Source organism: Pomacea canaliculata, linkage group LG7 (assembly GCF_003073045.1).
Source record: "Pomacea canaliculata isolate SZHN2017 linkage group LG7, ASM307304v1, whole genome shotgun sequence".
In the NCBI taxonomy this organism is placed as follows: Eukaryota; Metazoa; Mollusca; class Gastropoda; order Architaenioglossa; family Ampullariidae; genus Pomacea; species Pomacea canaliculata.
The window spans coordinates 26,099,896-26,122,835 of record NC_037596.1 but is presented as its reverse complement, the minus strand read 5'-3'; the positions used below and the strand labels follow the sequence as shown (position 1 = coordinate 26,122,835).

The 22,940-nt window shown below is 39.6% G+C and overlaps 2 protein-coding genes across 3 annotated transcripts; both read left to right on the top strand.

Annotated features, from left to right (window-relative positions):
* The first annotated feature begins 15,760 nt into the window (after nt 1-15,760).
* On the top strand, nt 15,761-17,670 carry LOC112569106 (very low-density lipoprotein receptor-like). Its single transcript, XM_025246788.1, has 4 exons — nt 15,761-15,918; nt 16,480-16,590; nt 16,992-17,108; nt 17,369-17,670. The coding sequence occupies exons 1-4, from the start codon at nt 15,831-15,833 to the stop codon at nt 17,509-17,511; spliced, it is 459 nt and encodes a 152-aa protein (XP_025102573.1). The 5' UTR covers nt 15,761-15,830; the 3' UTR covers nt 17,512-17,670.
* Nucleotides 17,671-18,851: 1,181 nt separating this feature from the next.
* Nucleotides 18,852-20,795, top strand: LOC112569107 (low-density lipoprotein receptor-related protein 8-like). Of its 2 annotated transcripts, none has more exons than XM_025246791.1 (4): nt 18,852-19,000; nt 19,620-19,731; nt 20,104-20,220; nt 20,457-20,795. In XM_025246791.1, the coding sequence occupies exons 2-4, from the start codon at nt 19,632-19,634 to the stop codon at nt 20,603-20,605; spliced, it is 366 nt and encodes a 121-aa protein (XP_025102576.1). In that variant the 5' UTR covers nt 18,852-19,000; nt 19,620-19,631; the 3' UTR covers nt 20,606-20,795. The 2 variants fall into 2 exon arrangements, with proteins under 2 accessions (XP_025102576.1, XP_025102575.1); XM_025246790.1 differs by having other exon boundaries at nt 18,856-19,000; nt 19,617-19,731.
* Nucleotides 20,796-22,940: the final 2,145 nt, after the last annotated feature.

Sequence of the window (22,940 nt, the reverse complement as noted above, 5' to 3'; positions counted from 1 at the left end):
TAACTGAAAACTTGCCACCCTCAATATGTGTTGATATAATATATTAATATAAATGCTTACACTCAACAAACGCGTGCGTTTATCTATCTAGGTGTGTGATGAGTGTGAAAGAGAAAGGGGAAGAGAGGAAGAACAAATGGAAAAATGAGATGCGTTGGAGAGAGAATTGGGAGCGATGGAAAAAAAAAAACTTAGAAGGACTCACAAGAAAAAATGTGACAGTTCTTCCCCCACCTTTTTTTTTTTAAATCTTCCTTCCTTTTCTAACCCTCCCCACCCCCTCCGCTCAATCTGTTCTCGAGGGGCTCCACTTCCTTCCTCGTCTCTACAATATTTTTTTTTTCTAAGGCAACAGGAAAACACCAGCATAATCTATGCACTCTACAGGAAAGACTTGAAAAACAATTTCCTTCTCACACTTCGTTTGCGTATTACCCATGACGCTGATTTCCGAGAGAAGGTCGGGAAAAAATGTAAACAGCCCACCACACCCTTAAGCCCCCATCCGACTCCATTTACTCATAAACCCTCAAACCTAAACCCAGGCTCCTGTACTTTCTTCGATCCATGTAGGAGCTGTAGGTCTGGTCGATGGCTTGATAGGTACATCCACACGATGAGGAATGAGACGAGAGAGTGTGGGAGGTGACTGTTGAAAGTGAAGATGAAAAATGGGAGTTTCGGCCCCTTCCCGCAACTCGTATCGAAAGAAAAGAAAGAAAGGAAAGAAAGAAAGAAAAAAAGACTGATGGGGTTTGCGATTGTCAGACCCATGATGTCCTCCGACTGCCTAGCTTGGCGATTTGCAGCCAAGCGTGAAAGAGATGCAAATGATTTGCGTCAGTGGCACGAGCGAGGTCTGACGGGATAGTGGCAAGCAGCTGGGGAGGGCGGGGAGGATAGAGGGAGGGATAGACGGCTGAACTTCATGCTAGTGTGTGTGTGTGTGCAAGTTTGTGTGTGTGTGCATGTTTGTGTATATGTGTGTGTGCACGTGTGTGTGAAAGAGAGACAGAAATAGAACGAGAGAGAGAGATGCTGGCATGTGTATGAACGAGAGACAGGCGAGAGTTTCATTCTATACTTGTTGTCCGCTGGATCGTGTGGCGCGTGTGGGATTCGCGTGCAGAAAGGAGATGACAGTTGTTGAGAAATGATAATCTATTTTACAGTGTTCCTATGATATACTGCTGAAAATTGTGTAAACTGGATAGCAGTAGCTACATCACTAGAGATGCTGCTAAACGGCGCAAAAGTCAGATTCATGTAAAACCATACTCCAGATACAACTGCAGAGGACTCAAAAGAAAAAGCAGTTAAACTTATATTTGCATGTTATGCTATGACTTTTTATCAAATATTTAATGTTAGCAATATTGCTTTCAATTCTACAATCTTTGAACCATATGAACCACGGTCTCGATCTTCATCAGATGAAGTTTGCACTGCTGTTACCAAAATCAATCTTGAATGTTAATTAATTTCCCCTGCTTCAGAATTGACAGTGCCACTACAGCTGAAAATCAAAATTAAAGCAAACATCCAAGTTCCTGTGAGTGATTCCTGTATTCGCAGACTCATTCTTCACAATAAATATCGTGCCTGTTCCTGCTCACAATTCAGCCAATCTGTATAGCGACAGACGCTGTATCGTTGCACCGACTGAGGGTGGCGAGGGTTGTGACGCACGACTTGCGTCAGCAGCCGGCTGAAGAGCTATTGGCTGGGTTATGAAGGTGAGCCAGGGGGCGCTGGGGTGAGGGGATGGGGATGGGGATGGGAGGAGAAAGCCTTTCCCGGGCTGCTGACATTCCGGGAGAGAGAGAGACTGAAGGAAATGATTAAACCTTTGAACGACCGTCGTTTTACTTCGTTAATTCCAACGCACTGGGGACTGGAATTTAAATCTGTGGTGTGATGAGAGCAAAGGATGTAATTTGTGTTGTCCTATTATTAAGATGAGTAAAACACACATTCACACTTATATATATACAGAGATACAGACAGATGAGATGATACTTCATAGAGGAAAGTGAACGAGAAAGTGAGAGAAAGAAATGACACATACACTAGACGAGACAAGCAAACATCAGTAAACACGCTCAAAAAGAAAAAAAAAAAAAAAGACACACGTATTCATATCTATGAGGACGATAATGATGACAATGTTAATGATGATGGTAGTTATCAATGTTCTTCCCTTTCCGTGTACTTTCTGATGGCAACAATAAATGTTTTTTCTCGCTACGAAACTCGAACCAGGGATGCTTCCTAGTGCAAAGGTGTGACAACACACATGACCCCATGTCACCCCATCGCGACCCATTTCCTGTAGCACCAGCATCGCAAGCGCCTGCGCGGCCGTGATAGCTGCTGCGTTTTCATTACCACAGAGTTTGTGTAGCCCGCCTCGCGACTGTCCTCCAGAGTTTTCACTTCCTGCTGCAAAATTAGCAGCGCCACCTGTAGGAGAAACTACTTACACAGATGTCATGCATGGTGATGTCGGTGAAAGGAAAACTTTGCTTCGAGTCGGAGATGAACCGGCTTGTAGCGAGATCTTCACTCGAGAGAATGTCTGCGCGAGGGATATGAAGACATGGGGGGAATGTCTTGACGTAAGAGCTGACGTCATCGCAGTGTTCTTCGCTGCACGTGAGTCTGCTGAACACGAGGGAAGAAAAAAAAATTGTTTTTCTTCTGAAGGGTAAAACCGTGCTTGCAGTTTGTAGAGGAGATTGAAGCTTGGCTATAGCCTGCTGCTTGACTGGTTCGGGTAGATTATTATGTTGTTGTATTGGCGGATAGAAGTATTGGGTGTTCATAGACAAGCGCACACACACACACTTAAATGCCAATAAAACAAACAAACAAAAAAAACAAACAAAAAGCAAACAAAAACAAACAAAACAAACAAACAAACAAAAACAAAAAAAGTAAACAAAAACAAACAAAAAACAAACAAAAACAAACAAAAAACAAACAAAAAACACAAGAGAACAAAAGTAAAATAGAAAGTAAGAAAGAAAAAAAAACAAACAAACGCGTGTAATAACATGCATTCATGGACGTGCCACTTTCCAATACACGTGCATTCGCTCACGAATTCCTGTTTACAGAAAACCAATGGACTCCAGGTGGAGTCAAGAAGCGAACCTTTCCCGCCGATCTTTCTTCTCCAGTACAATCACCTACCGGGGAGAGGGACATACGATGCTGTCGACTTTAAAAGGGCAAACCATGATTTGTCCATACATTACCGATATCTACCCTTTATATTCCCAAAATGTCAGCACACATAATCATTAGAATTCATCTCTGAATGTTTTGACATCTGTCAGCTGCGATCTCGTGTATTGTATTGCCACAGATTTCTGGGGAAATGAACGAAACAGAAAATGTGTCATCACCCCCTAGGTCTGTGGTAGATCGCAAACATCGGTGATAATAACAGCAACAAGTGTCTTGATTATCATTCTTTCATCGAAAACTTGGGGGCATAAAAGTCGTGAAAACTCGGCCATGGAGGTGTGAGCGATCTTTATCGAGAGCAGACTGTTTTTCTCGCTATCTCTTTGGTATATCAATATATACAGAGAAAGAGAGAAAGAAAAAGAAATAAACCATGTGTGTGTGTCTTTGGGGTATAAAGAGACGTTAAGTAGAACACAAACACATGGATATTTACTATATACTATAATTGCGAAAATAAACTCCAATCTGAAGCATTAAGTTTTTTTCCTTCTTTCGTCTGTTCTTCACTCTCTCATTTCTACATATAGAAAGAGGGGAAAACGAGAAAGACAGACAGAGAAAAATAATTAATAAAGAAAGAAAGAGTTAAAGAAGGAGAAAAAATAGATTTCACCTCCCCCCATGTACTGGGAACAGCAGGCCATGCCATCAAAAATAACTTTGGATGTTAAAGGTTTTGCCATGGCTGCCAGTCCTCGATCTGTTTGTCTGTTGCTATTCTCGACCGCTCGTTGTGGCCGCCACTCTAAAAATAGATCTCTGCCCACGTGACCGCCTCCACACCCACAATAAATTCCAAAGGCAATGTCTGAGACCACGAGCGATGTGACCACCTACAGTGATGTGCTCTTTCTTGGTGTCAGGCCATTTTTATTATTTCATTTAGTGGAGATGAGTGGCTAACAACGCCTACACCTTGTGACTAACCCCATCCTCACTTTTTTTTAATTAGAAAATTGGGAATAATTCTTTTTGAATTCAGAATATTCTCGTTCTCGACCAGCAAGAGCGTGATTGAAGGAGTGGCGATGGTGGTGTCGTACAAGCAGCAAGTAGGCTACTGCGATGCAGTATCATAGATATATATACTTTTTTTTAATGATTGAATAAACTTCAGTTCTCATGTTATTTCCAAAATGCTTGGTAAAACTCTCCTCATTCACACTTTCTTCCCAAAGATAAACACTACAAACACCATACACGGGAAAGCACAAAAAAACAACAACAACAAAAAACAACAACAACAAACAACAACAACGATATTAGGATGTACTTAACATGTCAAAGCTTAAGTGATGGGGAACTGGGGTCATATGTTAATTAGGCGTGTCGTCATTCGCATTTGCCCACGCTCGATCGTACACACGCGCTGACGCACGCACAACAGCTGTCTGCCTCTCCTTACAAGCCCTCGTTATTTGGCTAACATATCGAAGAACACAATTAACCGTAGACCGAGAATGGGAGATGTAATTAATTCACTTCATACACATTCGCTGAATTCGAAAACATTATAATTGTCAAAGGAGGAGAGATAATAAATTTTACTTCCCTCTCTCTCTCTTCCCGAAATACATGCATCTGGCCCTAGATGTGGCAGTAGTCATGAAGCGGGGTAAGTCGTTGCCCTGGAGCAGCATACAGAAAATAAAGGACAACAAAAATTATAAAACAGTGTCCAGACCCAGAAGATGTTTTACTTCTGGAGCCGTAGTTATAAAGCAGTGGTAAAGCTTCCATGGGGATAAAAACGAACAAACAAACAAACAAACAAACTAACTAACTAACTAACAGCAACAACAACAACAACAACCAATAAAAAACCAAATAAAACAAATCAGTAATGACTTTAGGGTCTAGAGGTCGCTTGATAACTTCGGGAACAAGAAGGTTTGAGTTCCCAACTTTGCCCTGTGAACACGACTTACTCTCGCTTCATAACTACGGCCTCAGGTGAGAAGTTCGTCACCTTGTTGCTGACATTCGCGAACATTCCATCGAGAGGAATCAACGAGCAGCCACAGCGTAAAGCCGGCATCACACAAGGTGCGACAGAAGTAAAATGCATCACGTGACTTATTAATAGCATAATGAAGTAGTAGGCAATAAGAATGTTTAGGTGGTGAAGAAGTTAAGATGGCGCAGATGGAACATTTTGACAGAACTGGGATGAAGGTTTGTGTGACAAACGTTTGAGCAAGGTTATGACATAGGTCTCACTGGACTGAGTCGGACAGTGTGAACGAAGTGTGAATAAGATAACTAACCCTCGTGTAACAGAGAGAAGTAGCAGATGTGAGGGCGTCATCGCATACCTGCGCGTGCACAACGTATGTTTGTGTATGGTTAGAGGTTGCCAGAATTTACACACCCGTGTACATCAAGTAGTCCCCTGGAAAGGGCGAAGAAGGAGTAAGAAAACAAAAATGAGAAGAGGGGCGAAAAAGTCGAAGAAAGAAACAAAAGGGGATAAGGGTGGGAGGAAACAAATGAGAAGGAGAAAAACAAAGAAGAAAGAAAAAAGGGAAAAAAAGAAAGAAGACGATAAAGGACTAGACATTACAAGAATATTGTGATTTTTAAAGAGGACAAATTAAAATGCTTTAAGAAAGAGGCTGAAAAAAATTATTATGAAAAATAGAAAAATAGCAAAAAAATTAGCAATGATTAAGACATGAAGATGAAATTGGATCCACCTCATGGACTGACTCTCCTTCCTTATTGTTTGTTCCCTGATGTGTCTTCTATGTTTGTCTGCATAGTTGTTCCTTCTTTAGTCCTTCATATTATGTCCTTGTCTTTCACATGCCTTGAGCACTAAGAGCATGCTCTTTTGTGTTTTTTTATGATGAGGATGAGGATGAGGATGAGGACGAGGATTGAAAACTTAATCATTTGCAGACTTAAAAAATATTCAGACGTAAAGACGGGCTCATGTGAAACTGTTGGCCTTCATGCAATATACACACTTGCCCAGTTTCCCCGGGACCAATGTTTCGCTTTTGATTACAAAAATAACGAATATTTGTAAAAGTTAAACATTACATTCCTGGGGCAACAAGGGAAAAAAAGACAGCAAACTTTGGGAAATCATTTCATAGTTTGCTTACAGCATCTTTCCTACAGAACATCTATTACATAGTTTAAATCAAATACGGGTTGTGTTGCTGCCTTTTAAAGGGAAAGGCAAGTCGGCTGAAGTAATAGTTTCAATTTTCTCAATAGTGTCCCCTCAAAATTTAGGATTAAAAAAAAAACTTATTACAATGACGGTAGCAGTGTTTTAGAAACATTTGTAAGTAAACGATTACCTTGTTATCCGGTATTGTCATCGTTCATATTTCATCTAGCCAACTTGTGAGGATACTTGCCATTGCATTTAAATAAAAGATAAAAGGGAGGGGACTACATCCCTCACACAACTTGCCGTGCCATATCGTCGGGTCACTCTAAGCTCGCGCGAATCTTCTTACAGATTAAAGCTAAGTAATAACAAACCACTGTGTATTGTATACTAGCTACTCGTGTAATCAGATCTCTCACACAAAACCTCCATTCGGGGTCAGCTCGGTGTAACGAAAACGCCCCTCGCGCGGGCCGGCTGTTGGCGCTGTTGACTTTCCCTCCCTCGGGTCAGACTCGAGACTGTAATCTTCTCGTGCGAACGCCGCTCTGACGTCAGAGCAGTCGTTCTCGGCCCGCGAGCGAAGATCAAATGTCTCGCCAAGCTCGCGACGGGAGGGGAGATGGGAGGGAGGGAAGGTAGGGCGGCTGCCATGAGGGGCAGGTGATTGAAGGATGCGAAGCAAGATGATGGGAGAAGGGGCCACGGTTGGGGAACTGTCGAGCATTGATCGACTACTTGGTTTCCTCTTTGTGTTTTCTGTATTTGATTTTATTCTTCGGTTGTTTATTCTTTTATAGTTCATATGTCATTTGTTTGTCATCACTAGCGTCACTTTTTTTGACACAAACAAACAAGTAAATAAAACACAGTCAACAAGTCAGGGAACCGATCAAATATGTCACCGCCATGTTTACACGAGTAAGACTGCCACCCGACATTTCCTTGTCACCTGTCTACCCCATAAAGCAATGTCATTGGCCAGAGCTTCTGAAAGCGGGTGGAATTCATGCTCCTGCACCCCCTTTCCCCCGGTTCTGACAACGTGCCTATCGGTCGGTCGTCGACAGGTGAAGTCGGTTGAGCGCCGTCGTGGGTGGTAGGTACCTCCACCCGAAACACGCCGGCAAAAGACAAGACGGTCTTGTAGTTGTGTATAGTTAGGTAAGGGCTTGGGAAAGGGGGCACAGGGAGGGTAGGTCAGGCATACGTTATCTCTGTGTGTATGTGTTTGTGTGGATGTGTTCGCGAGCGTGCGCTCGTGGGTAGAAAACCTCGAGACTGTGGGGTAGCCTTTTAGCTCAGCGGTATATTTGTCGCCCCCTTTGCAGTCTGCGATATTAGCAATAGAAAGTCTTGGCTTCACATTTACTCTTAGGGGATCCAGGTAACATCTTCTGGTTTTTAACAGAAACTCGAATTCCCTTGTCACCTTCACTTTCTTCTTCTCATCCCTTAATTGGTACCGAGACCCCCTTATACAAGCTTTCCTTAATTATTCAAGCTGACCACTAGGTGGAAGCATCTTCCTTTCAAATAAGAATAAGCAACAAAAATAAATTGTTTCTAAAAAATGATGCTTCGTTGCCAGCACCCAAATGCCAGCTTCCTCCCATCATACCTTTTACCCCGCAATCATCTCAAGGTGGAAGCACTTTCCTACTAAACAAACAAACCAATCATCAATGTAAAAGATCACTTGTGTTATAAACTGTCACCATAGTAAATTAATTTTTAAAAATCATGAGAAAAATCAGTCTATCTGCTTTCCAGATCCCTGATGCCCAAAAATGTGAAGGACGGAAATTGTGGTTACAAGCGATAAGAAAAGAAAGAGAGAGAGAGAGAGAAAGAGAGAAAGAAAGAAAGATTCGTGATGACAGCAAGCAACATCGTGCGGTCGACATTTCGTGTCAGGGTTTCAGATAAATCAGCAAGATTCCAACATTACACCGAGGGTAGCAAACACAAAGAAAACATAACAGCGTCTCCGTGACGAGCAAAACAATTGCTTGCAGTGTGAGCTCTAACTTCTTTGCCAGACGAAAAGTACCGCATGATGCTGTTGCCCCAGGAGAGATTGATTCCAAAATAACATTTAGCGAAAGGAGCTTCATAAGTATACAAATAAGTATCATTATTACCAGATGAGCCCTAATAAATATCCACAAATATATCAAACATTAATTTAAAAAAAAAGAATTATTGCGAAATGTGTTGAGGATGTATTGCTACTGAATTTAAACCTTTGTTTCCAAATAATATATCTATTATTAAATAGAACATAAAAATTTAGTTCCCACTCCCCTTCCTCATTCATCCTCATTCACCCCCTACATACAAGGAACAGAGAAATAATTTTCCAATATTAAGAGGAGTCTGTCCGTAAACCTTTATCCGGATTGCACACGGCACTAAGACAACTGCTACAAGCTGATTGGTTGTTGCTATAGGACATCAGTCTGAACGAAATACTCTCATAATTTTAGCTCAGTGTCTTCACTTTGTCTCCTTAACGGCTAGAGATCGACGAGCTGAGAAAAGAAGAAAGCAGTAGATACCTGCGGGCAATGACGTCAAGAGAGTAATTAAGGCAGCTCGCATGACGTCATACAGGTTTGTCACACCTGCACGTGTGAAGAGAGGGGAAGGGGATAGGTGTCGAGATCGCCTGAAGACAAAAGTACATGCACCGACCATTCATCTTCCCAACATCCACCTTCCGGCCTAAGCATCCATGGCTGTGAAAGCACTTTTCCCGTCAATAGCTTCGACAGGTGAAAAAAATATATAAAGAAAACAAAAAAAAAAAACAAAAAAAAAAACACAAACAAACCCACAGATAGAGATCATAGAAGTCGGTGGTACAGCCATACCACGCCATTTCTTCTTATATTTTCTGTTTTTAAGTTTTTCTTCAACTTTATATTTCTTTCTTCATCTGTGTCTTTATCTTTCTCTCTATTTTATAGCTTCTCAGTGTTCATACTCTTTCCGTCTTGCAATCCCGAAGCCGTCTGCATCTTTGTATTCTCTTCCATGTTGTTGTATTTAACTACGATATAAAGGAAGCTCTCCTATACTCGAGAAGAAGAAATGGATCATCACCTTTCAGTCTGGCTGAATACGTCAAGGTGTTCGACACCAACGTCGTCTTTACGTCGTCCGTCAGCTGTTTGTCAGTCACTTTCAGCTACCTGGATAAATAAATAGATCAAATACTTGTTTAAAGTTGTCAAAGTAACTTACAACCATTTGTCTGGATTTTTTGAGCTAAGAAATTATTGTAATAATGAATCAAAAGACATAATTAACATATTTGCCGACTGCCATTAGTGAGATCTGCTTTCTGTGAGAGGGTGAGCAGTGTGTGACGGACTTGATGTTGTCTTTCGACATCAGCCACCATGAAGCATAAACAGACTGAAACCTCAGTTTTGTAATGAAACAAAAGTAAGCCACGTTGACAACTTATCAAAATTACGAAACTACCGTGGCCTATCATTCCAATTACTGTTACAGCATCTTTTTTAAAAGTGGTAGACTGTTGCCTGGGGGTTTGAAGCAGAGCCAGCAGCCAGGATCCTCCATTAGTTTCACATCAGTGATTTCCACCAACACAGAGTGCGTTCAGTGCGTTTGTGACATTGCTCGTTACACTTTGTCAGCGATACACGCCGTAAATTACCAGAGCGTGAACAGGTAATTAAAGGCCTGATAACTATCAGGTCGTTAACGGTTGGTCTAGGCGCTCGCACTTTCTCGAGTATTTCTCTCTTAGCATTTTAGTGCTCGTCAACTCACAGCCAGTATAAATCATACGTACTGAGTTAGAGGTAGGTTTGAGGATAAAAAAGATAGATAAAGAAATGAAGGAAGAACAAATGGAAGAGGAGAGAAAGAAAAAGGGGCAGAAGAAAGAAAAAAGTAAGAAAAAAGAAAAAAAGAAAAAATAGAATGAACAAAAGAAATGAAACGAAAATAAAGAACAAGAGGCAAAGCGTGAAAAAAAGAAAGTAAAATAAAAAAAAACCCCACCAACAAATAGAAAGAGAAAGACAAAAGATGACAAAGATGAGAAAAAAGACGAAAGAAGAAAGAAACGATACAAAGAAAGAATGAAGGAAAGTAGTAAGAAGCAGGAATAAAAAGAAAAACAGATAAAAAGCTTGAAAATGAAAAGAACAAATAAAAAGGATAAATCACGAAACAAAGAAAACAGAAAAAAACGAGTAAAAGAAAACAAACCCCCAAAAAATCAAACAAACAAAACAACGCAACACAAGTAAACAAAACCCCAGATATCAGACAACAAAAGAAAGCAAAAAGTTACAGCCAAACATGCAAGACAGAAAAACATTTGTGAAAGAAAAAGAAGATAAGGTCTGGAGTACACCAACATACGAGTGGCAATCGGCAGCTCCACTCGCCAGATCATGCTGCTCCAAAAAAAGTTTCACGACTTTTATCTTTTTTGGTGGGTAGAAATGTGGAGCATCTCGGGTGCTTTTCTTAGACATACCCGTCAAAGACTTGGCAACAGCTCGGCGGTACAACATATGCTTGTTATAAGTCGCAAATAATTTGTTGTTAGCGGTCTTGGGGCCGTGTGCAAGAGGCTAGATGCTAGGTGCTAGTGGCTATACCTGTCAGCAAAGCTGCTGATGTTTTATGAGTACCTGTCCAGTCGTAATTCAGACTTCCATCAGCATGCAGGAAAAGAAAAAAAAAAGGAATGATTTCTTAGCGTCTTTTGACGCGAGTGTCTCTAACGCACCATCAGCAAAACAGTCTTTACAAGCTGCAATCAGTCATCTGCAAGGCCGCTGGCAAAGACGATTATAATCTTCGGCAAAATGCTTTTTAGAAAATTGCATATTTGTTTTCTGGGTTAAGTGCCCTTGAAAAAATGTTACAAGTAAAACTGACGAAAGAGAGGCAATGAAGAAAGGGGCGTGAGGATAAACAAGAAGAGAGAGAGAGGAGGAATGGACGTGTGCTGGCACCTTTATGTCATCCCGTCCTTCTTTAGCCTCACTCTCATCTTTCATCTATTTTTGGAATGATACAGCAATGATTATTGTCACCCAAACAGGAAAGATTATATAGGTGTCACGGGTTATGATCTTGTCTCGGGTGTGGTGTCTACATTGTCTACCCTTTTATTAATTGTTTCCCATCATTCTCTAGATTTCTGAATTTATTATTATTTTTTATTTTATTTTTTTTTTGTTGTTGTTCCTTTTTGCTGTCCTGACACACTTTACGTTTTTGTTTCCTTCTCTCGAACTGGCGAAAGGCGAAACCCATGCAGAAGTCATGTTGTTTTCTTTTCGTTTCTCCCGTTTGCTTTCTTTTCGCGCTTTCGCCGGAAGTTGGCTGCGGTTGAACTGCGCATGAGCGACGTGGCACGTGCGTCACTGGGTCTCATTAGCGGCGTTTCCTTTATCCCTGCCCCGCATGTGCTTGCTCTAGACAAGTCGTTCTCTAATTCTCCTCCAGTGCTCGTTGGTTTGTTTTATTTTATTTTTACAATCCGACTAAAACCTTACGAGCCAACTCCTGCTTTTTGGACTCCAAAGTTCCCCTTCGAACGGCACCGAGGGTAGTTTTTTTTTATTATTATTATTTTTACAGTCTTTTCGGTCATTCTGACATCTTCCTCCAAATCTCTACTTTTCTTCAGTATCACACCAGTGGATTAGGAAGATGCTCGGCTTTCTGGGGTAGGAGGTGGGGTGCAACTCCGTACTGGGAGTGAACGACCTTTGCACTCTCAGATTACCAAAAAAGAAAAAAAAAAGAGGGAGTGCATGAGTGCAGTCATGCGCACACACACACACACGAATCACAAAAACTTATACTGTTCTATGCTAGTTTTAAACGACAAAGCAGCACTGAAAAAAACTTATCTAAAGATGTCTCATCTATCTATTGCAATTACAAGTTAATATGTATAATATTCAGAATAAGATAAACTTTATAATCATATTAATCACAATAAAAGTTTGCAAGTTAGTACGCCTAAAAGATGTTTAAAAATCTACCTCTTCTTTGATTAATGTCTTTGTTTTGTTGTCAAGTAGTGTTTCTTTTTTTTCAAGTAGATCGATGGTTAGATGTTAGAAAAAAAGCATCACCTTTGCTTATTCTGTTCCCCTCGTAAATAAAGATTTGTCTTTTGTCTCTCTCTAGGCTTCTTTACCTTTTTGTACTTTGTAAGGAATCACATCTCAAGCATTGTTCAGAAGGGGAGGGGGATATTTTTGCCCCTTCTGTATCTTTTTTGAAGGCGCAGTAGCCCCTTCGTACACACATGTATCGGTATTAGTTTCTTCTTCTCGTTGTTTTAGACATAAAAAAACCCCAAAAAAATTGGTCACTGATAGATGCTACCTAAGTGTTTTACTACATTCCTTCTTCTGTAGTAAAAGAATTAATGAACCAACCCAAACAAGGGGAAACAACCCACCGTTACCGAGTCGTTACCGCACGCATGCGCACACAAAAAAAAAACACACGCACGCACACATATGCACAATAGAGATCAAGATACCTGGTTTGTAAGCAAGGCATAACTGACAAAAGGGGAAAATGCAAAAAGCGGGTGTTCTAATGAGGTGATCGGTCGTGTACCGAGGTGCCATGCATGACGTCAATGCTACCCCTTCTGGAATGCCAGATTCCGCGGCTCTGGGTGCACGGTGTACCCTGTTTTGACATCAAGAAGAGATGAGCGATATCCTGAAAAACAGCGGCACAGGAGAGGGAGGGAGAGAAGACAGATTAAAAAAAGGAAAAACCAGACAGAAAGGTAGCCAGGCAGAAAGACAGACATACACAGATATTGGACGCGTAAAGAAACCTCGCGAGAAAAAAACAAACCAAAACCACACAGAGAAAAAAACACACATATAGAAACACACACACATAGAATGGCAAAGAGAAAATGAAGGATATTATGTGCAAATGTGTTATTTATGGATGGAACGATCAGGAAGGTTACGTAGGCACATTGAGCTTTGTACACAGACTGACAGATAATATGACAGACTACAGATAGCTAGCTAGAAAACAGACATACAAAAAAATAGAGATAGGCAAATTAAAAAGTAGGGTTAAAGGATTTATGAACTTCTGATGGACGCTCACACACACACAAGCATTACATGCAAGCGTCAAGCCACAGGGAAGTACCCGACCCCACTTGACCTCTTGACCCTATCACCTGGCCGCAAAGTTGAAAGTCGAAGAAGAAAGCTCAAGGAAGAAACGAGATTTGTTTTGTAGTTAGACAGACAGACAGAACTGACTGTAACGACTGTCTACAGCTACGCATGGGCAACAGTCATATTCTTTCTTTTTTATTTCTTTCTCGGTCTTTGTCTCTCATTTTATCTACATTTCCTCAGCACCATTGGCATGACCGTGGGTGCTGTGTGCAAACCCAGTGCTCACCGTTGATGTGACCTGTCACAAGCTAAGCACACGATGTTGATTTACCACATTATACCGCAGACATCTCTTCCTCTTAGTTTTTGTATTCTTCTTTTAAGTTTTTCTTTTAAACTGCTTTTTAGGATGTGCATGAGAGAGAAAGATAGAGAGATAAGCGGATATGAGTATGTGTAAACATCTGTGAGTCATGTTAGAGAGAGAGGGGGGGAGAGTCCAAAAAGATTCCCTCTAAAGTTTATCCCTTGTGTACATGAACTGACGGTAAGGGAAGGGGGAGGGACGAATAAAACACGCTAACAGGCAATAATGATAAGTATAAGCGTGTAACATTTTAAGTCTCTTAAAAGCCTATAGGGGGTCAACAAGAAGTTATGGAGTTATTAACTTTACGGCTGTCTTAGGGATGTACTTGTTAACTTTTGAAGCTGTACTTAGTGATGTACTAATTAACTTTTTACCGATCAGGGATTCTTGATAGATCATTGAGCATAATTTTTTTTTTACTTTGACCAGTCGACTGAACTGTAAATAGTTATTTGTTAAGTAAGAATAAAAAAAACTAAAATAAAATACATAGACAGACAGACAAACAGAAGAAAAAATAAAACACAATGGAAAAAAAAAAATAACAGCAAAACTAGAATGAATAACAATGAATTTAGCTTCTAAATCATGGTAATAGCAATGAAGTTAACAAGTAACCAACCAAACTAAAGCTTATTAACCAGCAATTAGCGAACAATTCTTACAGAAATTCACTGTTTAATAGAAATATATTTTAAAATATACATTTTAAAGCTATATATATATGCATCTATCTATATACATATATCCTTTCATTTACATGTCTGACTTACGCTAGCAAAGGAAATTTCATTTTTAAAAAAAAAAAAAAAAAAAAAAGGGAGATAGCGGGCTAAGGGAAGCAACTGCAGTTTATATTAATCGTGTGGGAATAGCCTCCCATTTATCGAACGTAAGTTCGCACAATGAATACACGTAAAATATCCCAATGGCTCCAGGAGCAGTAGGGATAAGTGGCTCACCGTATCTATTGTATAGGATGTGAAAAAAAAACACAAACAGACAAAAAAAAAAAAAAAACAAAAAAAAAACACACACACACACACACAGCCAGGTGCCTGACACCTGTTGCTTTCCCACAACTGCGCTTTCTAGTATTTGAGTAAACAACATACGTTGATAAAGATAACATGCTTAGATTTACCAACATAAACATTAAAAGAAAATTTAAAATAACATTCAAAAATACTTTGAATTTAGGAGCCTGATTGTTTTGCTTTTATTTCAGCAAGGTCATTTGGTTTCACATAAGATTGTATGAGAAGAATTATAAAATTTTTCATAGGACTGACATATCTGAAGATCAAATAGTCTGAATGGTCAAAATAACTAGAGGTAGAAAGTAATGGATATGCATGCAATAATGTAAGCATAAAATATTGTGGGTATGCTCACACAATTATATGTGTAGACTCGTATAACATTCCTTTAGTGCATATATAAGATATACAATATATGTATAATATATCTATAAAACAGCACTCTATAAATGTAAAGTACGATATAAATATATTGTATGCTATTAAATATATCCTATAATTAAAAATAACTATGTTTGGAAGATAAAGCTTAAATATACAATACGTTGTGAAAACACAGAAGCTATTTGTAGACACATAAAAATCATTAAATAAATATACAGTGTGCGTTATATCAAGTGTGTGTATATATACACAGATATCATAAATATAAAATATGATGTATAATTATCAAAAAGAAAAAGTATTCTTAGGTAGGATGCACTTTTTTCTTGTAACGCGTTATAATATCGATGCTCACCGGTACTTCCAAAAGTCTGAGTTCAGTATACAGACTGGCATGACAAGGCCAAAGAACTGTTGTTTTGAACCCTAACCCCAGAAGATATATAAAGCTGCCCTTGGCTGCTGAAATCAGAAAGCAAGACAACATGTCCATCTTCTGGTGCTGGTTAGTCTGTGTTCTGGTGCTGCTGGGTCAAGCTGGGGCCAAACGGACTGGAAGTAAGACGAAGAGAGGTGAGTAGAACTGAGACACATGTTGCTAAGCATGCTGCTGCTAGCTTTTTGACCAGTGACCAGGTTTCTGTCGTCATTGGTATTAAGGCTAAGAAAAAAAACAAACCCGGTTGCACACACACAAAGTTTGGAAGGAGTGAATAGGTACCGCCACGATCAGACAAAAAAAAAAAAAAATGAAAGAAATGAAAGTTAGATTGGAAAACTATTTTAACAAGCAGAGATACAAAGATGATGGAGATGAGACATGATCGAGAGAAGAAGAGTAGGAAACTATAAAGAGAAGACGTACAGAAAACGCCATCGGTTGGGAAAAGGAGGGAGGCATAAATGGACAGACAGGTCCACAAGTACACAGACACACAAACAGACGGACTATACACACTGGTAAAGGGAAAACAGACTGATGGATTAAATTCATTGGTAGACGTGTACACAGACACAGAGACTGAAGGACTACACACATTCCAAGACTCACAGGCACACGGAGTGACAGATTGATGACCAACCGATAAAGAAGATGACTGACCCGCAAGCCCTTGACCTCTTGCTGTGTTGCAGCGGTCTGCGGCGTTGGTCTTTTTAGGTGCTCCAACGGTCAGTGCATTGAGGAGGAGTGGCTGTGCGACACGGAGAACGACTGCGGTAACAACGAGGATGAAGTGGGTTGCCGTGAGTAGCTTTTATTGTAACTGCAAGACTGCCAACGAGTTTTGTTTCTTCCTTGACTGGACTTAAATATTCATGGCTTTAACTACGTTTTAAGTCTCTCATTCCATTTTTTGTACTTCTTTCTTTCTTACTTTATTGTCTATCTGTCTGTCATTCATCAATAAAAGTCAAACGCTAAGGTCACAAATGAGCATAACAATTATCCCTCCTGACTTCAGGCTTGAACCGTATGTCAATTAAACAATCGTGGTTTCTCAGTAAACAGCTTCTCTTTACATACGGAGATGATCGCAACTCTGAAATTTAAAGATTAAAATATTATACTTAAGGAGAATTTGAAAAGCAGAAACGTTCATGTAAAAATGTAGTCAAGATCGAGACCTTTAACTCTGTTTTCACAGCTACTGACTGCTCAGGAGAACATCAGGTGAAGTGTGCTAACGGCCGCTGTGTCCCCCTGGAATACAGGTGTGATGGTGACAACGACTGCGGCGACACAACCGATGAGCAGGGATGTAGTGAGTACCGAGATTAATTAATTAAATGATTAAGCTAAAAAATTTTGTTAATCATTACTCATTGACCTTCATCTTGTATTATTTTATTCTTCATTTTTACTTTTCTTCCCCTGTCCTTCTTCTTCCCTTCCTCTTTTCCGCCTTCCTTCTTAGTATTTTGTTGTAAAAAGAATTTTCAAGTGTAAAATGAAATGTAGTGTATCATCTCTTGGTTAACTCACCAGTAAAACTAAATGAACAGTTAATTAACTATGTTGCAGACACGTATAAGTGCTCACAACATGAAATCAAATGCCCCAACAATGTCATCTGCTTTCACACTGCGTTTCTGTGTGATGGCAAGAGGGACTGCCCGGATGGGTGGGACGAGGTTCGTGCCAACTGCCCATCCTTTACAGGATAGAACCGACATCATACATACCGACTGAAACTCTAGGCTACACAAGCCTTTACTTATATGTACAAAAGACTACGTACATGTTGAATTAATTTGTAATAAAATTCTTGTAAGATAAAGAGAATGAAAAACAACAATAATAAAAAATCGTTTGTGGAAACCAGACGTGTTTTGTTAAAGTTTTGCTTGTGTCTTTCTTTTCTGGTTTACATGTAAATACTTACCCTTAGTTTAATGGAGGAATTAAGGTTTAAGTCCATCTAAAGGCCAACAGTAACCGACAACAAGAAGAGTTAAAGTTTAGAGAGCAAAGGAGAAAGAAAGAGAAATATGACGATGACGACATTGACGATGGTGATGATTGATTTTTTGATAAAAGTTTTTAGACAAAGGGTAAATAAGCTTGGATTAATATTTTGGACAAAAAAGAAGACTCAAAGACTGGACTGGAGAGTATCTTTGTCTCAATCTGTTACTTGTCAAAATATATCCGTTGAACCTTGAGACTGGTAAAGCCCTCGTGGATTTGATAAAGACGCCACACCACAGTTTTCCACAGGTGTGAGTATCTCAGCAAAATGCAACAGAGAAGTAAGAACAAGTTACTGGTGGCCTCTAAACAAGGGAGATTAAAAATGACCTTATTTCGTGAATATCACAAGAAATTGTTTTTATTAGAGGATGTCAGCTAACAGGGAAAACAAATCAACAAAAGAGAAATATCTCGTTCTCTCCATCTCCCTTTCTTTCTCTCTCTCTCTCTCACACACACATATATATATACTCAGAAATAGACTGTCATTAAAGTGCAGACATAATTTTCCTACCTTTAGCAGCCAGTGACTGTAAGAGAGGTCAGGAGGAGACATTTCATTTTCTTTAGAAGCTCAGTGTGTGGACTGCATGCTGCTACACCATTCGCCGTTAAGTCCGGTCGACCGCATGTGCACAGTAGTGTGATATGAAATTTCTTCTGTGGCACTGTCCCACAGCTTGATTATTATTTATACTGTTTGAAAAGTGGGTAATATTGTAACAAACAAGTGACAGGTGACGCTGAAATACAGCACACTTTTTTTTATTTTTTTTTGCTACATCTTTACATTTTGTTATCTGTCCTGTTGAGCCACTACCTAAATGGCTACGAGAACTTTTCACCCATCAAAAGTGAACCTCAGTGAAAGACATCCATTGAAAAGTTGTTTGTTATCAGTTCTAGCAACACATGGAACTTGTAACGAGTTATAATGATGCTCACTGGTACTTCCAAAAGTCTGAGTTCAGTATACAGACTGGCATGCCCAGGCCAAAGAACTTTTTTTTTTGAACCCTAACCTCTGTAGATATATAAAGCTGGCATTGGCTGCTGACCTGAAATCATAGAAAGGAAGAAGGCAAGACAACATGTCGTCCATCTCCTGGTGCTGGTTAGTCTGTGTTCTGGTGCTGCTGGGTCAAGCTGGGGCCAAACGAACTGGAAGTAGAGTTAAGAGAGGTGAGTAGAACTGAGACACATATGTTGCTAAGCATGCTGCTGCTAGCTTTTTGACCAGTGACCAGGTTTCTGTCGTCATTGGTATTAAGGCTAAGAAATATATATATATATATAAAAACCCGATTGCAAAACGAAAAAAAAAAAAGGTTTGGAAGGAGTGTACAGGTATCGCCATGAACAGACAAACAAAAAATAAAATAAAATAAAATAAAATAAAATAAAATAAAATAAAATAAAAATTGAAACGAATGGAACTTAGATTGGAAAACTATTTTAACAAGCAGAGATACAAAATGATGTAGATGAGACATGAGAGAAGAAGAAAGGGAAACTATAAAGAGAAAGAGAATACCGACAGAAAACGCTATCGGTTGGGAAAAGGAGGGAGGTATAAATGGACAGACAGGTCCACGTTTGCACAGACACACAGACAGGCAGACTGTACACACTGGTAAAGGGAACACAGACTGATGGACTAAATTCATTGGTAGACGTGTACACACAGACTGACGGGCTACACACACTCCAAGACTCACAGGCACACGGAGTGACAGATTAATGATCGACCGATAAAGAAGTGATTGACCCGCAAGCCCTTTGACCTCTTGCTATGCTGCAGCTGCGTGCGGCGATGGTCATTATGCGTGCTCCAACGGTCAGTGCATCCAGGAGGAGTGGCTGTGTGACACTGGAGAACGACTGCGGTAACAACGAGGATGAAGTGGGTTGCCGTGAGTAGTTTTTTTACTAAAACGTGTTTTGCTTCTTCCTTGACTGGACTTAAATATTACATGGCTTTAACTACGTTTTTAAGTCTCTCATTCCATTTTTTTTTTACTTCTTTCTTTCTTACTTTATAGTCTATCTCTCTGTCATTCATCAATAAATGTCAAGCGCTGAGGTCACAAATGTACATTACAATTATCCGTCCTGACTTCAGGTTTGAACTGTATGTCAATTAAACAATCATGGTCTCTCACTAAACAACTTCTCTTTTACATACGGCGATGACCGCACTCTGAAATTTAAAGATTAAAAGAAAATATTTAAGGATAATTTGAAAAGCAGAAACGTCAAGGAGACCTTGAACTCTGTTTTCACAGCTACTGACTGCACAGGAGAACATCAGGTGAAGTGTGCTAACGGCCGTTGTGTCCCCCTGGAATACAGGTGTGATGGTGACAACGACTGCGGCGACACAACCGATGAGCAAGGATGTGGTGAGTACCGAATTAATTAATTTTTATGTTAATCATTACTCATTGACCTCATCATCTTGTATTGTTTTATTCATCATTTTTACTTTTTTCCCCCTTTCCTTCCCCTTTTTTTATCCGCCTTCCTTCTTACTATTTTGTTGTAAGAGAATATTAAAGTGTAAAATAAAATGCAGTGTTTTATCTCTTGGTTAACTCACCAATAAAACTAAATGAACAGTTAATGAACTATGTTGCAGACACGTATCAATGCTCACAAAATGAAATCAAATGCCCCAATCATGTCATCTGTTTCGACACTGAGTTTCTGTGTGATGGCACGAAGGACTGCCCGGATGGGTGGGACGAGGTTCGTGCCAACTGCCCAACCTCTACAGGGAGCGGGTAGGACCAACATCATACATGTAGACTGAAACTCTAGGCTACTTTAGGCAACTCTATGCTACTCTAGGGAACTCTAGCCTTTACTTATATGTACAAAAGACTACGTACATGCTTAATTAATTTGTAATAAAATTCTTGTAAGATACAGAGAACGAAAAACAACAACAATAAAATAATCGTTGGTGGAAACCAGACGTGTTTTGTTAAAGTTTTGCTTGTGTCTTTCTTTTCTGGTTTACATGTAAATGCTTACCCTTAGTTTAATGGTCGAATTAAGGTTTAATCCATCAAACGGCCAACATGACGAGCATTAACTGACATCAAGAAGAGTAAAAGCTTAGAGAGCAAAGAAGAAAGAAAGAGAAATATGACGATGACGACATTGACGATGGTGATGATTTATTTTTGATAAAAGTTTTTAGACAAATCCTACATAAGCTTGGATGTAATTTTTGACAAAAATGAGGACTCAAAGACTGGACTGGAGAGTATCTTTGTCTCAATCTGTTACTCTTCCAAATATGTCGGTTGAACCTTGAGATTGGTGAAGCCCTCGTGGATTTGATAAAGACGCCACACCTCAGTTTTCCCACAGGTATGAGTATCTCAGCAAAAAGCAGCAGAAGAAGTAAGAACAAGTTACTGGTGGCCACTACACAAGAGAGATTAAAAGCTGACCTTATTTTGGGAATATCACAAGGAATATTTTTTTATTAGATGATGTCAGCAAACAGGAAAAAAATCAACAAAAGAGAAATATCTCTTTCTCTCCATCTCTCTCTCACACACACACACATACTCAGAAATAGTCATTAAGTGCAGACAGAATTTTCCTACCTTTAGGAGATATAAGAGAGGTCAGGAAGAGACATTTTATTTTCTTTAAAAGCTCAGTGTGAGCCTCATTAAGCCGCTGCTATTTATGGTGGATGTGGCTCATTGGAGCAACTCGAGTAATCTTCTGACAATGCCCTTGACAACAAATGTTGCTCACCACACGATTGACAACACGACTGACAACAGCCACGCAGTTTGTTCTAACCCCTCCTATAGTCCTCCCACCCTCCACAGATAATAAGTCAGGTTTAGCTAAATACACTGCACTAACAAAACGATTTCCTGAAAATGATTATGAGAATATGTAAACGTACAAACGATTTTATTAATAAATTTACAAAGAGACATACAGATGCTTGCTCAAGAGGAAAAGATAGATATAGATCGAAAAGTTGGATAAGATAAATATATAGATCATATACTTTGGTATCGCTCTCGAGGGTAAGATCGATCACAGTTCGGTATCGATCACTAATGCATATATAATGTATATATTATAATTTGAAACTCCCTCAAAGAAATAGCACAGTTGGGTATCGTATCGACCACCAAAGATCATATATAGTTCATAATTTGGTATCGCCAGCTAAGGTAAGATAGAGGTATGGTATCGACCGATAATGATAGATATATAGCTCACAATTTGGTATCGCCAGTTAGGGTAAGATGGAGGTAAGGTATCGACAGAGGATAGATCGAGCTGAGGACGTTATCGACCGCTCGAGGAAATGAATCTATTGATCTGCACGCGGCGCGAGGGAGCACGTTCTCGCTAGGTACACGGCGCAGTTGTACCAGTCGCAACCTGTCGCTCACCTCTTCCACCCCCTCCTCCACCCGTCTGCCCTGAGCTTATAGTTCTTTATTGACAGCGGTGGGTGGACGAACACTCCAATAGCCTCCTTCCCGACACCCTTGCTATGCGCTGGCAGGGTAATTACTATCGGTGCATCGATATGTTCCTCTGCGATACGTATTGTTTTTAAGGCTAAAAATAGATCAATACTGCGGAAAATTACAAGACTAAATTAAAATAATCTGATAAAACATGTTTTCCCCTTTTTTTCAATATTTTCTTATATTTCTCTGCCGTTGAAGTGATATTTACAGCTAATTAATGTTCAACTTTGATTATTTGTTTATTTAATTTTTTATTTGTTTATGGATTTAGTTCATGTATTTGTTTGTTTTTATTTGTTTGTGTTTATTTAAATAATTTTATTTGTTTTTATCTATTTTTATTTCTTGTTTGCCGTTATTGATTTCTGCAGAATTTCTCGCTGTCGCCATATGTTTGACTGAAACTCTTTCGTCATTAATTTAGTCGTGGTCATCAAAATGAAAAAGCAGTACTACAAAAACAGATCCTACATATTTTTTTATGAATAAACCGATGTTTGAGTGGTATATTCATCTGTACTGAGGTATCAATGACCTCTATCGTCTGTATCGACAGAACTTCTTTAAGCTCTATAGCAGCACCTGTCCGCACCACGCTTACC

Bases quoted from the DNA above. Each gene is read 5' to 3' on its own strand.
- LOC112569106 (XM_025246788.1), top strand. From the start codon at position 15,831: ATGTCCATCTTCTGGTGCTGGTTAGTCTGTGTTCTGGTGCTGCTGGGT. The intron at 15,919-16,479 runs GTGAGTAGAACT...GCTGTGTTGCAG, and splicing joins TGGAAGTAAGACGAAGAGAG to CGGTCTGCGGCGTTGGTCTT. The intron at 16,591-16,991 runs GTGAGTAGCTTT...CTGTTTTCACAG, and splicing joins CGAGGATGAAGTGGGTTGCC to CTACTGACTGCTCAGGAGAA.
- LOC112569107 (XM_025246791.1), top strand. From the start codon at position 19,632: ATGGTCATTATGCGTGCTCCAACGGTCAGTGCATCCAGGAGGAGTGGC. The intron at 19,732-20,103 runs GTGAGTAGTTTT...CTGTTTTCACAG, and splicing joins CGAGGATGAAGTGGGTTGCC to CTACTGACTGCACAGGAGAA. The intron at 20,221-20,456 runs GTGAGTACCGAA...ACTATGTTGCAG, and splicing joins AACCGATGAGCAAGGATGTG to ACACGTATCAATGCTCACAA.